At 37.3% G+C, this 16,044-nt stretch overlaps 1 protein-coding gene across 2 annotated transcripts in view; it reads left to right on the top strand.

The window, feature by feature from the left end:
- Positions 1 to 223: 223 nt before the first annotated feature.
- Positions 224 to 16,044, top strand: part of LOC142540908 (callose synthase 10-like) — a 72,305-nt gene continuing 56,484 nt past the window's right edge. The window contains exon 1 of one of the 2 annotated variants that reach the window (XR_012819182.1): positions 224 to 640. Coding sequence is in view for 1 of the 2 variants with exons in the window: in XM_075647371.1 (XP_075503486.1) it covers positions 433 to 640 (208 nt within the window). In the remaining variant the exon portion in view is untranslated. The remainder of the gene's footprint in view (positions 641 to 16,044) is intronic. The other variant, XM_075647371.1, reaches the window with a different exon arrangement.

Genomic DNA, 16,044 nt, shown 5'->3' with positions numbered 1-16,044 from the left:
GTATAGAAAAATTCGAATATGTTCTATTTCGGCTTTTCAGATTCAGTGGGTTTGGTTTGGACCGATTGACTGAAAAGATCAAAACTAAATATCACGGCAACTCAACCAAAGTCTTCTCATATTCATATGTAATAATTGATTAATTAATTAAGCATTAAGTAAATGTCCGAATTCCCTGCTCCAATAGAACGCGTGGTGCTGCACGCTGTTAATATTGTACCATGCTCTGGAAGAACTAAACCTTCCTGAAACCATCATATTCAAGTCCACGATACAGAAATTGAAAACCACGCTCCCCGGCTTCACGTCTTTACGAGTTGCAAAACGAAACTTACAATACGCGTGGAATATTTCGTCCCAAACCCCTCAATACCCCAAATTCAACTAGATCTGACGTGATTTTTGAATTGTTTTCTTCGCATATCGTAGATTATGGCTGGGGTTTTTGATAACTGGAACAGATTGGTGACTGCTGCGCTGCGGAGAGAGCAGCTGCGGACTACTGGGCATGGCCACGGGCGGACCTCCAGTGGAATTGCAGGCTCCGTTCCCGATTCGCTTCAGCGGACCACTAATATTGATGCAATTCTGCAGGCGGCCGATGAGATTCAATCTCAGGATCCAAATGTTGCTAGAATAAGTAAGTTAAAATGTAGTTAGCATCTATTAGCTGCTAGTTTCTTTATATACTTATTGTTTCGACTAAGGTGCTATCATATCCTTTGTTGAAGCAGCGTATGTGCGTGATAAAATTGTTCGAGGAGCTGAAATATTGTTTTTATTTGCATTTAGACCTGCTGTTATGCTACGTAAAGACACTTGTTTTTTTTGATTTTGTTTTTGTTTCTGTTTTTTGTTATGTTAATAGGGGCTCAAACGGTCTATGCCAACAGCCACTATTTCTAAATTATTAGTTGGATTGGACCTGGTGCTTTGCCACGTTCAAATGTTCGAGTTCAAGTACCCCAATTGTACTTTAGTCTGGGGCCTTAGCTGGAGATCGACTTTATCGAACTCTGTCCCAAACAAGTAATTCAAACTCGTGTCAAAATTTTCATTGTGAAAAATATCACCCCAATAAATTTTCAATGGAACAGAACATACATAGATGTGCATTTTAGCCAAAGTATGGGAAAAAACTGAATAAATTTCATGAATTGTTGAGTGGTAGAGATTTAGATGGTTTCAACATTAGTTTCTGTTCTAGAATCATCAAATATTTTTTTCATGGAGTCCTCGGAGATAGCAAATAGTTGCTAATTGGAGCATGATGTGTTTTGGCAGCCATGACCCACATTCTTGATATTTCCACTAAATTTGATGAGAGAGTAGCAGTGTTACTAGTTAAGTTCGAGTATATAGGTGAATTAATTGGAGTGCATTCCAAATGATGAGGGCAGAAAGGAGATGGAAGCAGCCAAATGGAGAAAATTCGAGAAGATTACGATTTACGTTTGAAAGCTGAAATTAATATTATTTTCTTTATTTGATCTTATAGTTGGAATGATTAAATCCCTAGCCATTACGTCACTGGAATCGTAGTTATTTGAGGCGCAAAGCGCACTAAAGCGTTAGGGGGTCTTGGGTCATGAGACGCAAGGCGAAGCGCACGTTTTATCGAAGTAAAATGCACCTGACACAAATTTAAAATTCAAAATATATAAATGAATTTAAAACCATATATATAAATAAAAATCCATTAATATTGTAACATAAATCATAACAAAAAAAAAACTCCCATAATGTAAACTTCATTAGGAAGTGATAAGTGCATCATAGTATATTAAGGAAAAAACTTCAGAAATCTAAATCATCAAATTCATCATACTCAACTGTATCATCATCATGATCATCTCCAGAAGCTGAAGCTCCGGATTTGTATACTTCTGAATCCTCATCGGTTTCACCAAAATTAATTCTTCCTCTTCATTAATATAACGATGGATATTAGATATTGTTTTATACGTATTTAACTTACTCGTACCGGTTCTTGCTTCTTTTGTAGAGGATGGACCCCGAGATCTAAAATCATAGGCATCTTCATCAACCCCAGAAGCTCGTCGAACTTTATCCCAAGTCAAACTATCATAATCAAACACGAGATCATTTTCGCCATTACTATTATTATTTAGTCCACCCATAATCAACTGTAGCGCCCTTATCCGAGCCACTACTTAACATCCTTGACCGCCCCGCCTACGCACGAGGCAGCTGTTTTAGGCGGTCCAAGCTATACGGCGGTGGGCTGGCGGTCGAGGGCGGTGGAGGCGGGCCAGGCGATTCAGATGTGGCAGTCAACATTCTAAGTTGTAGTCAACAAATTTTAAAACCTCGTCAAAATCAAGAAATTTTAAAATTCAAAATCCCAGTTATTTAAATTTTAAATTACACCCCATTATTTTTTTAACTTTTGGTTCTTACTCCTTCTCACTATCAACCAGTGAGCCCACCACACAAACTGTCCGCCGCCGCCGCCTGTTGCTGCCGCCAGTAGCAAGAAGCTTTAGGTTAGGCATTGTGTATTTATTATTTAACATATATATTTTTATAATATTTCAGATTTTGTGATTTCTAAAATCAATTTTGTTTTTTTTTTCGTATTATTATTGATTTATTGTTGAAGATGAATGACGGAAAAAAATAAACAACCGGAGTTGGAATTTAAGCCAAAGTCTAATGATATTGTTTGGGAATATGAGGTGTTGTATAATAAAGAGAAAAGATATTGGATCACATGGAAGTTGTGTAAGAGGCTTATTAGAAGAGGAGTTTATAGGATGAAACATCATATTGCGATCGTAGAACAAGTTGAAGCATGTCCTATAGCATCCATTGAGGAGTTTATATATTTATTTGCACATCATCTAGATGATGTTTTATTGTATGAAGCTTCTTTATGTTCAAACATTATTTAATTACATATCTTACATAAAAAAATGATGACTATTTGTGATTATATCGCATTGTTAGTTATATATGATTATCTATAAAAATTATTTAAAAAATTCAACGCCTAGGCGGTTGGGCGGTAGACCGGCCCGCCACTGCCTCCCGCCATTTACAACATTGAAACAGACTAATAAGCATGCAAAATTTAAACTTGATAATAACAATTAAATAACGGAAATCAAATAACTTGATCACCACTCTTAAACGTTAATGCATCCATATCGAAAACATAATCCTGCATGAGAATACGAGAAACCAAATAAAACTTCCACTGGATCACCACCTAAAACCCGACTGCTCTAGCCACTGCCCTGCCGTCTGAACTGTCCAACCTAAGACCTGCCCCGTGGAATTGGGTGCCCAAGATGAAAACAAAGACGTTAGCGAAAATCGCCCAGTACGAGTATACAAACTAATATGATGCTTGTGAAATGCAATATGCTCGGATATCAAAGATCAAGTTAAGAATCTCATGCTTAGTCTAGAGGCGTCTGCGTGTGTAGTCTCTGATCTGCCCTAGGCATCTTTTGGCTTCCATACTCATCATCAAGATGTGAACCTACAATGTCCATGGTCATAAGAGCGCGCGGGTCCCGTTGGACACTGTAGCTCTCGATGCCCAACCATCCACAACACAGAACAGGGCTGCGCGGCCCCGACGAACGAGGTATATCTCAAAAGATATCAGGCCCAACGTGACGTGTCATGCATAATATGACAAATCATTAAAACATGTGTCATGCAACAAATAAATATGTAGCATATAAGTGTGTATATTACGCTTGGATATCTCAGTCAATACATCACGTACCTTACTAAAACAATCTGACAGAAAATTTACTCGTCTGAACCTAGACAATACCAACATAATGAAATAAGTCATATCTTGAATTACCAAACATGCTTCATAATTCTTGCTAATGATTCTTAAATCACTGTTTAAGGTTTTAAGATTATACATTTGTCCGTCGTCAGCCCGTTGATGATGTCTGGTGACAAAACTTGGAGATATCAGAAGTGAGAATGTTTACTGACCTCTCCTCGAGTCGACACTAGCTCCAAAGCTTTCCGACACTAAGCAGCCCTAGAAACTTGCTAGAAAATTTAAGATATATGACGAAAACTCGAGAGAGAGAATAGCTGAGGGAAAGCGGTGCAGGAAACAAATGAAATCAGCTTCCATTTATAGGCTGCATTTGGACTAGTTCAGAAGATCCGAAATCAATCTTATCTGTCACGTGTTATAATCTCATTCATCTGGTTGGATTTCTTGGTATAATGTAATATGAAGTAGATATGGTGGTCCATTTTAAATTCGGTGGATCCCAACAAGTTGATCCCGAATTATCAATTCCTTAATAATGGTTAATTAACAACTCTTTAATCATATCTTAATTAATACTTAATTTAAAATAAGGATTCATGTCATTACATCAATCATTCATTACTATCATCTATATAAGCCAAAGAAATAGAATCAATCGTACCACGCATATCATATCGACGCCTCAAAGCCCTATTATACTTGATATATACCAAATTATTCAACTTTTTTCTTCATTCTATTTTTCTTTTGGAATGGAGCTTCACATGTTTGATAAAAACTAACTTTAACTTTAAAATAATAAATTTATTTAATATTTCATTAAATACTAATACTTATGACACATGTTCAAAGACACTCCTATTTTGTTAACAAGCTGATGAGCTACAAGTAAGGCTAAGAATTTTCACGGTGAACACTTGCAATTCGGGTGTCGAAAACCCATAAGTCAACCAACATTACGCTTGTAATTTTGAAATAAAATAAAAAATTGAACATCAAAACTATTACATATCAATTATCATATAATAAAAATAAAAATATCGATTATTTGCTGATTTTTTGTTTCTTTGTCTAACTGCCGCGTGCATTCCAAAAAGTCTTTCTGTCTTTTTGTACATTGTCAACTGATCTATGATCTTATCATGTAGCTCATCAGTTTCACACATCCTAGCGATACATTTATACAAACCCAATACAACTTCATTGTCGTTTTATATATTAGAATCCAAATAAAAGAACTCTGGGTTTAAGAAATGCCCAACATATAAAATCTATGGAATTGTTTCGTCCATCTATGATCAATTATATAAAAAATATCTTTGCACTTACCCGCCTTGTGATCAAATGTGTCAGTAATAACTTCTTTAGCCCGATTCATTACCTCGTAAATATAGCTTATTGGAGGTTTTTTTCCCCGTCAACCAATCGAATAACTTTCACCACAGGACCACCCACTTTAACAGTATAAACAACCGTATTCCAAAATGACGGCATAGTATAATCTCTGCTGCCCGTTTATTCGGGGCCTTCTTTGCAAATCTACTAGTGGTCTATTTCTCAGATGTAAACATTTTTCTCAAACTTGCCTTGTGCTTTTGCATTTTGAAACAATTTTAAAGTCAAAAAAGCAGTTGGAAAACGAGTTTTTCCTGCTCTAACCATATCTTTCTGTCTCGTGAATTCTCTCTCACTCTATATATGTATATTAACCATCATTGTCTTTTCATATACCTTCTTCAAGTGATGAACGAAAATCGTCAAGCATCAAATCTAAACAATGAGCAGTGCTTTGAGACCAATATAAGTGAGGGAAATTTAATGCATACAGAGGGCTTAGACAGGGAGATCCTTTATCACCATTTTTGTTCAATATGGTAGTGGACGTTTTGGGAAGCTTGATTGACAAAGCAAAATAGGCGAACTTAATCCAATGGTTTGAAGTCGGTCGAGAAAAGGTGGAAGTATCGCATATCCATTTTGCGGATGATACATTGTTTTTTGTCAAGAGGGAGGAACACACAAGCTTATTGGTGCAAGTCGTGAAGTCGTTTTGTGATATGTCAGGATTAAGGATCAATTGGGACAAGAGTGCTTTATTGGATTTAAATCAAGAAGAAGTAGAAGAGGAAGAGATAGCTCAGAGGATTGGTTGTCGTAGGGATCAATTGCCAATAAAATACTTGGGAGTCCCTCTAGGGGGTAACCCTCTAAAAGTGTCGTTTTGGGAACCTATCATGATTAAGATAACTAGAAAATTTGCAACTTGGAAAAAGGCTTTTTTGTCCAAAGGAGGAAGAGTAACATTGATTGCTGCTGTATTGAATGCTTTGCCTATATACTTCTTGTCCCTCTTCAAGGTACCAAAAAGAGTAGCGGGGGCGATGGAGAAAATAATGAGAGATTTTCTGTGGTACGGAAATGAGGGTGAACCACATTGTCATATGGTTGGGTGGGAACAAGTTTGTAGATCGAAAGAGAAAGTTGGCTTAGGTATCGGGAATATTTGTTCGAGAAATAAAGAGTTATTGGGAAAATGGTGGTGGAGGTTTAACGTTGAAAATGAGCCGTTGTGGAAAAGAATAATAAAGAGTAAGTATGGGTTACAAGAAAATGGATGGGATGCGGGGTTGGCTACGAATGTGACGTCCAGATGTCCGTGGAAGTTCATCTCTAGATCTTACCCGACTTATCACCGACTACTGAGATTAGTGGCTCGGGGGGGTACAAAAATCAGGTTTTGGGAGGATATTTGGTGGGGGGATTTACCTTTCCGGGACTTGTTTCCTTCTCTATTTCAGATTTCTTCGGTTTGTAATTTGCCTATATCTTATTTTGTTGCATTTGATACCTCGTCACATGATTTTTCTTGGGATTTGCATGTCCAAAGATCTCTCCGAGAGGAGGAGATCATTTAGTTGTCTTCGTTTTTAGGCATTTTGGAGAGGGTAAGATTGGTGGAAGGGGTCGATTAATACGGATCTTGGACAAATGCTCGGCAAAAGAGGTAAAATTTTTTGGAGAGTGGTGATTCATGGAATTTGTTGGGCAATCTGGTTAGAGAGAAATAGAAGAATTTTTGAAGAATTGGAAGACATCACAGAAGAATGTTGGGAAAAAATCAAGATCAAAATATCAAACTGGATTGGATCTAATAAAGAGTTTTAGGGCTTATCGATACTTGATCTTCTACGAGATTGGACTTACGTGTATTGTTAATTGAATGGTTTTCTCTTTCTCGGTAGTGGACCACTAGTCCACTTCATGTAATGGAAACAATCACATATTAATAATATTATTATGTTTCTTATCAAAAAAAAAAATAGAAGTGAGTATAATGTACTTCCAAACGATGTCCCGTTCATTAAAATTTAAATACAATATATAAATCACACGTTAGAAGTTAGAACTTGAATTTAAATAGTATAATAATTTTGTATAGAGTGGTATAACTGATATTAGAATTTAAAAATTAAAACCACACCAGCTAAAATATTTTCATTCGCACCATCAGTAACAATTTGAACAACATTCTTTGCCCCAATTTGTTGCACATATTTGTCAAACAAATCAAACAGTTTCGCACCCGTGTGAGAATAGCTCGACGGATCCACAGATCCTATAAACATAGTCCTTGTTGGACCATTTACCAAAAATGAATCAAAGTCTTATTGTTTCTATCAGTCCACTAATCTGCCATCAAAGTGCATCCATATTTAACATGGACTTCCATGTATTATTTCAATATTATTTTTGTATGTTGTAATTCCTTTTTTAAGCATGTAACTCTAACTTCATGATAAGTAGGGGGCTTTATTCCACAACCAAATTGTCCAAAAACTTCAATAAATAGTTTAAAACTATCATAATTCACGACATTTAATGGAATACCTGCATCATACATCCATTTAGTGAACCTTTGCACCACATTCTCCCTCGCCTTATTTTCATCACACAACTTCACCGCCTTTGCATATTTTTTCTTTCCTTGCTGTACAAACTCATCATCATCTTGTCGGAAATATAAATCTAACTTCCCATGAAAATCAGGTGCAAGATTAGAACGCTGACCAAATGAAGCTGATATAGGTCGTTTCCCTTTTGCCGGGACATCTTCTTCGACTTCCAAATATTCTCGTTGTTCTACAACTTCATCGAAGTGAGATATCACATTCATTTGATTTTTCATTTCTTTCTTTTTGTCATATAAGAAACGATTTATTCTTTCACGTGCTCTAGAAATTTTGAGCAAGTTTTCGTATTCCTATTGCCTCTAACAAGATGTTGGTTATGTCGATAAATCCCATCATTAGTTGTTTTCTCACAAAAATTGCAATTCACTTTGTTGATATTTTTGGGGTCTTTTGATATTGTATAAATCCATGTTGGATCTTTCCAAAGGGCTTGCGATTCAGAATTTGACATTTTTATCAGCAAGAACATACCTTATTCTTGAATTCTGCTGTAAATTGCTGAGATACAAAATTAAAATTATAGATACAAAGTATAAAATATAAATATATTGCTGAAATACAATAACCATTAACAACTGTGAATTTTGACGGAAACAACTTTGATTTCAATCCAGTAAGTTACTTCTGAAGAATACAAAAGATGACTGCCCCGTATTCAAGTAAATTCAGGTTGTTCATACTTCATATTTTGCAGCACGTTCAATGTCACAAGATGTTGAACTGGTGTTTTGCCCATATATGATATAACTATATTATGAATGATGAATCCAATCATCCGGGGAGCAATGGAAATTGATATTGGTGGCTGGTGTTATGATTTTTGATGAAGCACGATATGTTAATGGGGCTAGAAATTTACCTTGATTGGAACGCTCGTCAGCAGAGGGAGATGCAGATTGCAGACGCAGAGACAGAGACGCAGAAAAAATTTGAGCGAGGTCGTGAGGGAGATGAAACGTATGCATGCAGATTGCACGGTTTTTTAAAACATTAATTAGGGACGAATGTAATTTCCATTTCTACTGGGCAAATATTCTTATCCGGACTTTGTTATTGGGATTTGTTTATTGTTGGGCCTGAATTATTTTATATTATATATGTATTATATCGCGCGCCTTCCAGCAGCACCGCGCCTAGGCAGAGGCGCGTGAAGGCGCACACCTGTTCAAAGTGCTGTGCTGGGTTTCACAGGTTCAGCCAGACGCACGCCTTTTATAACTATGACTCAAATCTATTTTTTCGTTCCTCATTATTAACTTGAGTTTGCCATTAAAATAAACTATTATATTTTTTGTGAGTATCGTGACATAAATTATGTTCGTGAGAACTTAATTATGGATAAAGGTGATAAAAAGCATTTATGGACTTCAAGACAATGGGTGGGATTTGGGTTTGGCCACGAATGTTACTTTCAGAATCCCTTTGAAATTCATTTCTCGTACTTTCCCGGCAATTCATCTTATGTGGGGTTCGGTTTTGAGAGGGGGCAACTACATTCGGTTTTGGGAGGACGTGTGGGGGGAGTGGGTATTTCGCTCAAAGATCGTTTCCCTTCTTTGTATAGAATATGTACTGTGTCAAACAAACCTATTTTGAGCTTCTTAGAGGTGGTCAGTGCTGAGGGCGGACACACTTATCGGTGGGATGTGTGTTTTAGGAGAAATCTAAATGACTTAGAGTTGGAAGAGTTTGTTATTCTTGCGGGTGTGTTAGATACGGTCAGGGTTCAGTTAGACGTGGAGGATTACAGGGTTTGGTTGGGGGAGTCTTCGGGTTTGTTTTCGGTCAAATCTTTTTACGATTCCTTCTTCCCTATCCAAAACTTTCCTACTTTTCCTAGTAACGATCATATTTGGAAAGTTCCTGTCCCACAAAAGGTTCAAATGTTCTCGTGGATTGTGGCGTTGGGTAAATTACCTACAGCGGATTCAGTGCAAAGAAGATGGCCAACGTGTGCTTTACGCCCTCATTGGTGCACGTTATGCCAAGGCAATGAAGAGACTCAGGATCATTTACTATTACACTGTTCGTACTCACGCCGTTTGTGGACAATGGTTACGCAAGAGCTCAGATTTCAATGGGTGTTTCCACAGAGGGCTAGAGACATGTTCATCATCGATCCAAGTCTCTCTACGGGGAGCAGAGCTAGCATTCTATGGTATGTTATGATTCATTTCTTATTTTGGAGCATATGGCTAGAGAGGAACAACAGAATCTTTAACGACACACAAGCAGACGCCAGCGTAGTATGGGAGCTCATTAAGTTCAGAGTGGCGACTACAATCACAAGGGTTAAAGAATTTCACCATCTTTCGATTTCAGATGTTGTTAGGGATTGGAAGTTTGTAATGCTTTGAAGATTGTCTTATCTTTGTTGTTTTTGCGTTTCGCGGATCACTCATCCGCTTCTATTGTATTAAGAAAATTCTTAAATTATATATATTTATGTTTCTGATAAAAAAAAAAAAACAAGAAATTTATTCACTTGGTTTCATTTGTTATCGTTTCAACTAGAGTTGACCTTGATAAAAGAAGGTGGAAGTAAGAAATTCTTATCATAGTTATTGAAACAATATTCTTATCATAGTTATTGAAACAATATTCTTATCATAGTTATTGAAACAATATTCTTATCATAGTTATTGAAACAATATTGCTTCTCTTGTGGGTGTTTTAGATACGGTAAGGTTACAGGTGGGTTCAGAGGATTTCAGGGTTTGGTTGGGGGATTCTATGGGCTTATTCTCAGTCAGATCTTTTTACGAGTCTTTCTTTCCAGTTCATATATCTCCTTCCTTCGCCTGCCACGATCATATTTGGAAAGTACCTATCCCACAAAAGATTCAAATTTTCTCGTGGATGGTGGCTTTGGGAAAACTTCCAACATCTGATTCGGTGCAAAGAAGATGGCCAACTTGTGCTTTAAGTCCGCATTGGTGTACGTTGTGTCAGGATCACGAAGAGACTCAGGATCATTTGTTGATACACTGCTCTTTCTCACGAAGTTTATGGTCTATGGTGATGCAAGAACTAGGATGTTATTGGGTATTTCCGCAAAGGGCACGAGATATGTTCATTCTTGAGCCTTGTATCTTATCGGGGTTAAGAGTTAAGAAATTCTGGTATGTGATAGTTCACTTCTAGGGGGAGTGGATCAGCCACACGAAGGGGATTGATACGAGCCGTAATCGTCAAAGAAAAACCAGATTTAATAATTCTGCAGGAAACAAAAAAAGAAGTGGTGGACAGGAGATTAATTTCAACTCTATGGAAGTCGAGATTTGTGGAATGGGTAACCTTACCTGCAGTGGGTAGATCAGGGGGGATTCTCATTATGTGGGATCCAAGAGTTATTATGGTCAAGGATAATTTGATCGGGGATTTCTCTGTTTCGATTCACATTCAAAAAGATGCACAACACGACTGGTGGTTTACAGCTGTTTACGGGCCATGTCAACCAAGTTTAAGAAATAATTTTTGGGATGAGCTTGCAGGGCTGAGGGTAATATGCGGAGATAGATGGTGCTTGGGGGGAGATTTCAATGTAGTAAGGTCAATTCAAGAGAAAATTAATAGCTGCTCAATGACATCGAGTATGCACTGTTTTGATAGCTTGATACAGGAACTTCAGTTATGTGATCCACCTTTAATGAATGGAAAATTCATTTGGTCGAATCTCAGGTCTTCACCCATTTGTTGCCGATTAGATAGATTTATGTTCACGGTGGGATGGACCGAAATTTACCCATTCTACAGACAATCAATCTTACCGAGAATCACTTCGGATCATTTCCCTCTGGTTTTTGATTTGGCAAAAAATAAGTGGGGCCCTACACCTTTCAGATTTGAGAACGTGTGGTTAAGGGACAAAAGCTTCAAAATTTTGACACAATCGTGGTGGAACAATTCGAATACACAAGGATGGGCGGGATATAGACTCATGATGAAACTAAAGTCAGTTAAGGGTGACATCAAAAAGTGGAACAAAGAGGTATATGGAATGCTGGAAATGAAATTAGCAGACTTATAAAACAAAATCAGCAGAATTGACAAATTGGAGGGTGAGGGGAGGGCTTCAGAAGGCATAGTGACCGAGAGAAAAGAAGCGAAATTGATGTTCGAAGAGTTGACAAGAAGGAAGAATCAAATAAATTATCAAAAAAGCAAGATAAAATGGTTCAAAGAAGGGGATCAAAATACAAAATTCTTTCACTCCCTTCTTAACCAACGTAAGAGTAAGTCAACCATTGAAAGACTCGAAAGAAATGATGGTTCCATTACAACATGTGAGGATGAGATTGTTTCAATAATCTCAGAATTCTACAAGGGACTGTACAGTAAGCCGGATGCGAGATGTTGGGGTATTGAAGGCGTGGAATGGTGTCCAATAGAAGCGGAGATGAGTCGACAGCTGGAAAATAAATTTACCGAAGACGAGGTGAAGGAAGCAGTCTTCAAGTGCGATGGAAACAAGAGCCCGGGAGCTGATGGATTTACTTTGGCTTTTTTCCAAGAATGTTGGGAAATTGTCAAATCAGATCTTATGTTGGTTTTTGATGAGTTTTTTCAGAGTGGCATCATAAACGGAATAACCAACGAGACTTATATATGCTTGATTAGAAAGAAAGTCGACTCGTACAAAGTGAAGGATTTCAGACCGATCAGTATAATAACAAGCTTATATAAGATAATTTCGAAAGTCTTAACAGAGAGGATGAAAAAAGTGATGGCGGAGACAGTTTCAGAATCGCAAAATGCATTTGTTGAAGGTAGACAAATTCTAGACTGTGGTCTTATAGCGAACGAGTTGCTTGAAGAGGCAAGGATTAAGAAAAAAAAAGGATGGGTTTTGAAAGTGGATTTTGAGAAGGCTTACGATAACGTGAGTTGGGACTTTTTGGATTTCGTTTTAATGAAGAAGGGGTTTGGAAATAGATGGAGATCTTGGATGAGAGGATGTATATCGAACGTATCATTTTCAGTTATGATCAATGGAAGGCCGAGAGGAAAATTTAGGGCTTTCAAAGGTCTACGTCAAGGAGATCCATTTTCTCCGTTCCTATTCAATTTGGTCGTCGATGTGTTGGGAAGATTGATAGACAAAGCTAAGGAATCGAACCTAATAAAGGGGATAGAGGTCGGCAAAGAAAAGATCCAGATATCTCACATCCAATTTGCGGACGACACACTATTTTTCTCACAGGATGATGATCACATAATATTCATGGTACAAGTGGTGAGTTTTTTTTGTGATATGTCGGGTTTGAAAATCAATTGGGAAAAGAGTGCGTTGTTGGGAATAAACCGTGAACATGTAGAAGTTGATAGGTTAGCTAGACAATTGGGATGTGGTAAAGAGACATGGCCTATTACATACTTGGGTGTACCTTTGGGAGGCAACCCATTGCAACAATCATTCTGGCAGCCGGTGGTTGCTAAAATGTCCAGAAAATTGGCTACTTGGAAGAAGGCATTTTTGTCTAGAGGGGCAAGATTGACGTTGATATTTTCGGTTTTGAATTCCATCCCGATATATTACATGTCTTTATTCAAGGTCCCAAAAAGTGTTGAGGATTCGATGGATAAGATATCAAGGAACTTTTTATGGGACGGAGCAGATGGAGACAGCCACATACATTTGGCCGCATGGGATCATGTTTGTAAAACAAAGGAAAGAGGAGGACTGGGAATTGCAAAAATCAGATTAAAAAATACAGCCCTGCTTGGGAAGTGGTGGTGGAGATTTTTCGAAGAAGATGGGACATTGTGGAAAAAGATTATTGTTAGTAAATATGGGTTACAAGAAAATGGGTGGGATGCGGGGTTGGCAAGAAATGTTTCGTTTTGATGCCCTTGGAAGTTTATTTCCAAGATATACCCAACTTTTAAGAATAAGATTTCAGTTAAGGTGAGAGGAGGGAATAAGGTCAGATTCTGGGAAGATAATTGGTTGGGGGCCTGTTTGTTCAAAGTTTGTTTCCCAGCAATATTTCAGCTATCATCTTTTCACAATTTGCCTATTTCATATTTTGCACAAATTGATTATGACACAGACAACTATTCTTGGGATTTTCATTTTCGAAGGGGGGTGAGAGATGAGGAGATGGATGAGTTGTCAGGGCTATTAGAAGTCTTAGAATCGGTTAGATTAGTTCAGGGGGTGGACGATTTTATTCAGTGGAACGGGGATTCGTCGGGTATGTTTTCAGTTAGATCATTTTACGAGTCTTTCTTCTCATATCATTCTTATCCAAAATTCCAATTTTTCGAGGCTATTTGGAAAGTCCCTGTACCTACCAAGATTCAGTTTTTTTCTTGGACAATCGCTTTGGGTAAGTTGCCTACCTCGGAGATGATTAAAAAAAAATGCCCCGGAATTGCTTTGTGCCCCAATTGGTGTGTTCTATGCAGGAATGATATAGAGTCTCAGGACCATCTTCTCATCCATTGTTCATTCTCGTTATCATTGTGGAATAAAGCGTTGCAAGAGATGCGGTTGGTTTGGGTGATACCTAAAACAACAAAAGAATTATTCGGTATGGATTTGGGACAAACCACGGGCAAGAGAGGAAGACTATTTTGGCAAGTCGTGGTTCATTGCATATGTTGGACGGTTTGGTTGGAAAGAAACCAAATAATCTTCGAAGGAAAAGATGCAAATATTGACAAGTGCTAGGAGAAGATCAGGATTACCGTTTACAATTGGATCGGAATTCACAAAGATTTCAAGAATGTTTCGATTTTCGATTTGATAAGACAATGGGATTATGTGTATCAATAAACTAATCGTGCTATTGTTTACTAGATTAGGACAGTGAACTTCTAGTCCACTGATGTAATCCTTTTTACTATATTAATAATAAAATAATGTTTCCTATCAAAAAAAAAAAATAGTTCACTTCACGTTTTGGACGATCCGACTTGAAAGAAATAACAAAATTTTCAACGATAAGCACACCAATATCAACGAAGTTTGGGAGATCAACAAATTCCGAGTTGCGGGTTCAACGACAAAGATCAAAGATTTCAATCATTTATCGATATCAGACGTTGTTAGGGATTGGAAGTTTTTAATGTCTTGACGACAATGTACTAGTTTTTTCAATATGCGGACTACTCATCCGCTTCTTATGTAACAACACTAATTTATTTTATAATAGTTATGTTTCCTATCAGAAAAAAATATGTCTAATATAAAATGTAGATCAACGATAAAATAGAGATTCATTCGTACAAGAAAATGTGAAGGAATATGTTGTGATTCACATTGGATTCTCAATTCCCGCATTGAGGACTTGGTTTAATGGCTTTGAGCCTTTAAGGTGTACCAAGGTGCGTGCTTTGGAATCAAGGACTTGATGGTTGTGTGGTGTTGATGTATATGTGCAGCAGAGTTTACTGGATGCTTGTGATAAATCTATGGATATATAGTTCCTTATTGATTTGTCTTTAATTTAACGGAGAAATTTATTGAAGTGCTTATGTTTTCACACTAATGCTGCTAATGGACGTGTTTGTTTTGTGTGTGCGCTTGATAAAAAAGTTGGGATTATATCGATCATGTTACCACTTACCAGTCACAATGGCAGTTGTGGGCTGGTGGCAATTCTTATTAATTTTTTTTTGGCCCTGGTGTTTTTGAAATATCTCATGAGAACACTTTGAGTGGGATCATATTCTGTGTATCCTTGCTGCATTTGTAGTAGGATGAATTATTGAGCATATATTTCCAACAATTCATTGTAAATTCTTTTTTCGCCTTTCTTGCTTAATGTTTTATCATTTGTCTAGAAAAAAGGTCTGATTGTTTACTTTTCACCACCCCATATTGATACATAAGAACTGGAAGTAGTTCCATCAATTTGATTCCCATTCTATCCATAACTGTGATGCTCTGAGCTCAGAGTAAGGCCCAAAGCAAGGTCTAATATAATGGCTTCCACCTGCAATTTTTTTGCAGATTTTGTCACTTCGCAAAAATAAAGTTCTCCACGATGTGGGAACTTCAATCATTAATAAATGCTTGTATGTTTCCTTGCTTGCAGTGTGATGAATCATCATTGCTTCGCTTTCCCGAATTAGTTAATCAACTCATTCATTTTTTATTTTCTCAAAAAATGTAGCCCGTAGGACACTTTCATATTTCAGACTCAGCAAAAACTGTCTCCTGTAATAATTAGAAAATGTAGATTGTTCCCAAGTGATCCTCTTCTACTCCTACCTGTTTTATAGTCAAATTTGATGTTTTGGTCTGATGTTGATCCTAAATTGTTTTTGGTGATTTTGTTGGAGATATCT

Source organism: Primulina tabacum, chromosome 3, assembly GCF_025594145.1.
Source record: "Primulina tabacum isolate GXHZ01 chromosome 3, ASM2559414v2, whole genome shotgun sequence".
NCBI classification, from domain to species: domain Eukaryota; kingdom Viridiplantae; phylum Streptophyta; class Magnoliopsida; order Lamiales; family Gesneriaceae; genus Primulina; species Primulina tabacum.
The sequence above is the reverse complement of the archived record's forward strand: the minus strand, read 5'-3'. Positions and strand labels throughout refer to the sequence as shown.